Source organism: Merops nubicus, unplaced genomic scaffold, assembly GCF_000691845.1.
Source record: "Merops nubicus isolate BGI_N331 unplaced genomic scaffold, ASM69184v1 scaffold51484, whole genome shotgun sequence".
NCBI classification, from domain to species: Eukaryota; Metazoa; Chordata; class Aves; order Coraciiformes; family Meropidae; genus Merops; species Merops nubicus.
In genome coordinates this window covers 1-7,246 of record NW_008607273.1, presented here as the reverse complement: position 1 = coordinate 7,246, position 7,246 = coordinate 1, and the positions used below count along the sequence as shown (strand labels likewise).

General features: G+C 37.6%; 1 protein-coding gene across 1 annotated transcript in view; it reads left to right on the top strand.

The window, feature by feature from the left end:
- LOC103772540 (dual 3',5'-cyclic-AMP and -GMP phosphodiesterase 11A-like) overlaps positions 1–7,029 on the top strand; it is a gene marked incomplete at its 3' end in the record, with an annotated part of 9,868 nt that extends 2,839 nt beyond the window's left edge. Inside the window, exons 2-5 of the mRNA XM_008939874.1 lie at positions 782–827; positions 2,719–2,808; positions 5,671–5,811; positions 6,965–7,029. Of these exons, the coding sequence (XP_008938122.1) occupies positions 782–827; positions 2,719–2,808; positions 5,671–5,811; positions 6,965–7,029 (342 nt within the window). The remainder of the gene's footprint in view (positions 1–781; positions 828–2,718; positions 2,809–5,670; positions 5,812–6,964) is intronic.
- Positions 7,030–7,246: the final 217 nt, after the last annotated feature.

Sequence of the window (7,246 nt, the reverse complement as noted above, 5' to 3'; positions counted from 1 at the left end):
GGAATGGAAGTAGAATTGCAGTGCATTATTTTAGAGTCATGCAATATATTTTTATCTTGGAGCAGCAGAAGATTAATAGTTACATACCTATCACTTAAAAGGAGGAAAAAAAAGGGTATGTCCAGCTGATGGTAGTATGTGTCATTTCCTCAACTCTTTGCGTTCTCTTTAGAGAGAAAATCCCTGAAGTAAATCTGGCATAACAATACCAGCTCCTTACACTATGTGACTCAGACACATCAGAGTTGAATATTATGTTACTCCCTATTTGTATGGAGTGTCAACAGCCATAGCATCCAAGTTGTAGATGCTTGTAAAGCATTCTTGAGTACGACAGATTTCAATTCATAATGCAAAATCAGAATGTCATAACTGCTTTCTACTCCATTCTGCAATTTTTATTAAAAAAAAAACTTGTTTGAAATTCAGTTACCATTAGAAATGTCTTTATTCTTTGTTTATTTGTTACTACATTACAATTTGCCCAAAATAATTTAGTCAGCAGTCAACCTTACTGTTCAGAAAATGCAAATGAGGAACAATAGTAGGCTTTTGTTTTGTCAGTTGTTCTCAGATACTAACATGGATAATTAATTTGTCTATTTTCTTTATCTATTTATTTGTCTGTTATCACAAGGTGGTTCCTCTCTACCTGGTGGGGATTTTTTGTTGGTGTTGTTTGGTTGTTTGAGGGGGTTGGTTTGTCTGTTTTCTATATAGCTATGGACATTTATTAATTTCTTCTACTGATTATCTTAAACAGCTGGTGTGTTTTTCTTAGTTGTGCTGCATCTCACACAGTGAGTTTGAGTGGTGAAAAGAATGATGTAAGTCAGCAGCTTTGCAGACTCTTGACATTTCATAAACCAGTGTTTTATGGATATTAATTTCTATATAGAGTCAGTGCCTTGAAATTTGGGTTCCAGAGAGCAGTGCTTTTCAATATTGCAAAATCAAATTTTCTTCTTGCTAAAAATGACATCTTTGCTAGCTCTTCTTGGGATGGCTGAATGGTCACAAACTTTTTGTATGCTTTCCTTTGCCACAGGGTCACATTACTTTTGAGAACCAAGGTTCCAATACAGATGAAATAAATATTAGTATTTACTTATTTTTATTGAGTAAAAATTTATCCAGTCTCACGATGATATTCATAATTGCACTAAAGGTCAGATTTTTCTCAGGTTAAAGTTTTTTTTCTCTATATCTGTTTCTTGGATACAATTTTTAATCTTATTACAAGAAAATATGGATAGTTTTTTTGTTCCACTTTGGAAATAAAATCTAAACTAAAATATGCAAAATTCTCTCATGAATGTCCTTATTCTGAAAAATTATGAGTGTTTGTAGAGTCTAAAGTATGTTAGCGGGAACCAAGATGGGAAGAGGGCAAAGCTAAAGTGTTTGCAGATTAGCAGTATAAGTGTATTTGTGTCCACCCTTAAAATCTGAAGTTATTCTCATAGAATGGTGGCTGCTGAACTGCAAAATTCAGAGGATCTGAAGATCCTTTTCAAAAAGTCATCATTACTCAAACACAACCTAAGTAGACATGTAGCCAATGGAGTATTTAAGGAAGATAAAGTAGAACAGCAGTTGCTGCTGTTTCAGTTCTTCTGGACGCTTACAATTCTTGGTTTTTTTCCTCAAATAGTCTCAATAGCCTGCTTCCCTGAGTTACCAGTAATTTTCTAATTAAATGGCATTTCAAAGACAAATGCCACTTTCTTGATGCCAAAACTTGTCACAAAAAAGATTTCTTACAGTGGATCTCCAAGTCGACAGATCAGGGAGAGGAAAGGTTAGCTGCTGCAGCATTATTTTGGCTCTGTAAACAGCCGAGTGCTTCAACTCTTGCTGGCTTTGCAAATGTTAAGGCTATTCAGCACCTATAAAATTTACTTAATACCTCAGACCTAAGCTTGGGAGCCACTCAGCAATGACAGTATGTTACAGACATCAGTACATGGCTGAAAAATCCTATTATTGGACTTTGATCTATTGCTACCCTTGTGAAAGTGCCAGTCCTACAGATATTCAAGTGTTTGACTAGCCTAGTTTATTCATTTCACACAGCCAGCCTAAAATCATCTTGTGCACCTCAAAATATTTTTCCAGTCCCTCTTGGCCAGTCTTTCTTAATATGTGGTGATGCATTAAGGCCAAATTTCTCAGGCATGTTCTTTAACTTTCTTATTTTTTTAATCTTTATTGAGAAGACAGTCAGCTTTCTGAATAACAGTTTTGGATTAATGTGCTGTGTTCCACTGGAACTGGCTGGTATTCTCCAAAAGCTACATCCTCTAGAAATCATCATGAATATGACTCAAGCTTCCTTCTTGCACTTGGAACAAAAAGGAGTCCAGAAAAATAATGAATACTTTCTCTAGGGAAGCTGTAGTGTCTACAGTAATTTAATGCAGTCTTCAGCAGACATTTTATAGACAAGAATATGCAGTTTTCCAAACAAGTTACAGAGGACTCACTCCTGGGACATGTGAACTCAAATATCTTTTTTCTTTCCCACCTGTTACATCTTTGTTCCACCTATTTTATGTGCCTTGTTCAGGATGATTTTGTTTTGTGTTCAGTGTTCTACTGAAGAGTGAGTGAGCTGAGAACCTCCTGAGATATGTCACAAATTTAGGTCTCTTTGCTAGTAACATGAGTGTCTAATTGCAGTTGTTTTAAATGACTGTGAGTTTTTTTTTATGCTAGGTGATGCAGATGTATCTCCCATTCTGTGGGATTGCTATATCCAATGCACAGCTATTTGCAGCTTCAAGGAAGGAATATGACAGAAGCAGGGTGAGTAAAAAATGTATATTAGACCAATATCAAACCTTCATCTTTTCTTCCTTCAGATTCCAGCTAGGCATATGTGTTTGCTAAGCAAATAGTTTTAACTGTGTTTTGGTTTTAAAAATGCATTTTCAACAGATCACTGTCTTCACTGAGGCAGCAAACAGAGAACGTGGGAGGGTAATAGGCTCATGGTGGTGGCTGTTGTTCCTTGATGTCAGTTCCATGTTTTGTAGTGCTGAAACAACTGTGTTTGTGACACAGATGGTGAAGGAGAGAGTGTTACTTTGGCAGGGATTCAAATTCTCATAAAATTTCAGTAATAGAAAACCTTTGTCATCCTGAATTTGTAATGTTCAATTCGTATGCAAATAATGTGGATATATGTTTATAAAAGTCAGAAAGATAAAAACCTGTATGTGAAGGGTTTTGACAGCATGTATCTGCATAGATCCACAACTCACATTGCTCATGATTGCTGATGCCATGCATGAGTTGGGACACGAAGCTCCAAAGAAGTGAAAATACTGCTGAGCTCACATGTCATCTACTTCTCAGGGAGGTCTTTATTTTTTCAAGACATAAAATGGTAATTTTGAAGGTTCTCTAATAATGATTGACTTCTTTTTAAATACTTTTTCCTGCAGTGATGGGAAATTATACTTTTGTTATCATGGATCACAGCTCCAAAGCTTCAGCAGAAGCACCACTGGTAGTGTTGAACCTGCTCTTGCTTCACAAAACAGGAGAAGCTACATTGGAATGGGTCTGTGTGTTGAGCACTGACATTTGTATATTCAGGATTTCAGAGCTTTCCATATAGAAGCTAATACTTTCCATTGCTATGAAAACTAGCAATGGCCCTTTCTAATGGTGTATTTACTTAGAGTCATGAAGCTGCTTAGCTTATCTTCTGTCCAGGTCTAACTACAGACTACTGTATTTTGTTGTGTGGATGTGTAGGAGACTTAGGGGAAAAAAAGAGATTTTCTGCTAAAGATTTTTTTCTTTGTTTGATACTCAAACAAAATAATTGTTTGACTACATAGAGACTTCAAATTTGCTGCAGATTCCCAGCCTGCAGGGAGCAATGACAGACTTTTGAACAGTATTTAATAATCTGAGGGAGACATTCAACAGAAAAGTATTAGGGACATTCTCATTCCCTATTAGAAAATGGTAAACTCTGGTTGTTGGACACATCAAGAAACTGAATGAGAGATAGAGGCTTTTTGTTTCATGTTGCCACTTCAACCATGCGAGGCACCACAAATATGATTGCCATTTGACAGCTACATGGTGGCCTGTACTTAATTGTATTTCTGACCTGTTGCTGGTCTTTAGCTTTGCCTAGTCCATGGTTCAAATTGGTTGGCAAGTAACACATGATGGGCATGCCCATACTTTGCCCTCTCTATCAAACTGAACACCAATGGTGGCAACTGTCAGTGACCATGACAAACATTTTGCTGATGAGCACTGATGAAAGCTAAGACCACTAACGTTTATATGCTTACCTATATGTTAAGGGAAGGAGTGGCTGGAAAGCTGCCTGGTAGAAAAGGACCTGGGGGTGCTGGTGGACAGATGACTGAACATGAGCCAGCAGTGTGCCCAGGTGGCCAAGAAGGCCAATGGCATCCTGGCCTGGATCAGAAATGGTGTGACCAGCAGGAGTAGGGAGGTGATCGTGCCCCTGGACTCAGCACTTGTGAGACTGCACCTTGAGAATTGTGTCCAGTTTTGGGCACCACAGGATAAGAAGGACATGGAGGTGCTGGAGTGGATCCAGAGAAGGCAGTGAGGCTGGTGAAAGGGCTGGAAAACATGCCTTGTGAGGACCAGCTGAGGGAACTGGGGTCGTTTAGCCTGGAGGAGACTGAGAGCAGACATTATTGCTCTCTACAGCTACCTAAATGGAGGCTGTAGTGAGGCTGGTGTTGGTCTGTTCTCCTGACTTACTAATGATAGGATGACAGTAAATGGCCTCAAGTTGCACCAGGGGAGGTTTCGGTTAGATATTAGGAAGAATTTCTTCCCTGAGAGAGTGGTTAGGCACTGGAATGGGCTGCCCAGGGAGGTGGTGCAGTCATCATCCCTGGAGGTGTTCAAAAAATGAGTGGATGTGGCACTTGAGGCTATGGGTTAGTGGTTAGGGGGATGTTAGGAAGAAGGTTGGACTTGATGATCCTAGAGGTCCTTTCCAACCATAGTGATTCTGTGATTCTATGATTCTATATGCATGTTCTTTAGTGTCAGTGCCCTAAATTAGAATAAAGGAAAACACACACTTCTTTGGAGCCATGATAAAAAAGAACGTGGCCTATTATTTTTGAGGTTGATGGAATGAGAAGGGAAGCCCTTCTTCTTTAAAACATTGTATTTTACAGACATGTTGTCAGTGGTAAAGACTAGATCAGAGTGCCATTGGAATATGGAAGCATTGATGTGTTTTCTTCTTTCCAACTCTGAATGTGCAAAATGGGTAATAAATGAATATTGAGCTCAAGTTCAACAGAAAATCCAATATAGAAAATCAAGTAACTCAATCCATACTGCATACTGGGAGAGTTGCATTACAGCCATTGTTTTATTTTTGGACCACAGTGAAGCAGTTTGAAAGATTCCCATTGTTTGCCAGGAGTTGGATTGTGCCCAGTTGTGAGCTCAGAAATACTTGATTTATTTCTTTCTTCAGATACTTCTATCCCAATTCTGTTGCAATAATCATTGAGAACTTTATTTGAATGAGGATTTCAATGGATCACTCATATTAAAATTAATCCCAGAGAATATGCCTCCTTTACAATGCTCCATGTGTTTATTACTTCTACAATCAATACTAGAGTTTTCTGTCCTTGTGTGCAGGCTTTGTTGGAAGTAGTGAATGACCTCTTTGAGGAGCAGACTGACTTGGAGAAAATTGTCAAGAAAATTATGCATCGGGCCCAGACTCTACTGAAGTGTGAACGGTGCTCAGTATTACTTCTGGAAGATATTGAATCCCCAGTAAGTATAGCTGCACGTTCTATAGAAAGGCTGATATTTGGGTGCTGGAGCAGCTGCTCTTATTGTGGTGAACAATAGACCTGATTTATTATTTCTTTCTAGACCCCCCACACTGATTTTAGAATTACAAGATACAGTTCTACTACATTCTTACGAAATGCCACTCTGTTTGCAAGTATAATATGGGGAGGGTTTTTGTTTGTTTGAAGTTGTGTTTGGTTTTGTTGTTTGTTTGTTTTTTTTTTTTTTTTTTTTTTTGGTTTTTGTTTTGTTTTGTTTTTTCCACAGAACAGTATACTGTGTTAGTGCATGGCAATTTCTTCATTTTTCTGCTCTTGGTACTATTTCTACCTTGGAACATGAGCGGTTTTTTTTCTCCAAGCCACAGGCAATGAGTTCTCATTCCTCTAGACCACATTCTGACATGTGGGCAATCAAGGTATTCAGTTAATAAGGCTAACGTTTTTCTAAACAGTCATAATTCTTAGGTTAGTTCGGAGTACGAGAACAGCATCTTGCTACACACTTGGTAATTTTTACAAGTGACAAAAAGTTATTTTCCTGATTTCCCCCAGTTTTGGTGGATCAACCTATACATCAAGATAGATCTCCATAGAGTAGCTCAATGTTAAGCCATGTCTAAAATATCATCATTTGTACATCACGTGAAAAGCTTTTACAATACAGAACCGAAGTGCAAGATGGGGACAAATACTAGCATCCAAAAACACTACATGTCACATTACCCACTCTTAAAATGTTTCATGTATGTGCTGTTGGCTTGTATATTCAAGGAAGACTGGTTGCAATTAGCAGTGCAAATGGGTCTTTCTGTTAATTTTCCTATATTAAAAAAAGTGAAGTTTGAGTAAGGCTTCATAATTCATATTCCAAAGCCCTTTGAAGGGAAGCATATACTGTTGCAGAAAATGGTTTCATGAAGGAATCTAAATGTATCATTTGACTTGATACTGTTAGTGAACTGTGCGCTGTGTGTATTATGACTATGAATTCTCTGTTGGCAGAATACAGGTTGAATTTCTATTGTAAGACCTTTGGGTTCAAGTATGGTTTAAATACAGGAACCTTACATTACTGTTTCTTAAATATTTATTCGTCTAAATAACAATTTTAAGTTACTTTTTTGTAACAGGTGGTGAAATTTACAAAATCCTTCGAGTTGTTATCTCCAAAATGCAATGCTGATACTGACAACAGGTTGGTGGTTATGTCTTTTCTGGTAAATTAATTACTTTATTTTTCACATAGTTTTAAATTTACTTGATCATAGTCTTATTTTCTTATGGAACTTTGGGTACATTTGAGTGAAGAGTGTGAGCCTGCAGTTTTTACTCAGACAAGACTCCTGCTTGCTTCAGATGAAGACTTGCTTGAATAAATATACTGCCTAGTTTTTTATATATATAAAAATATA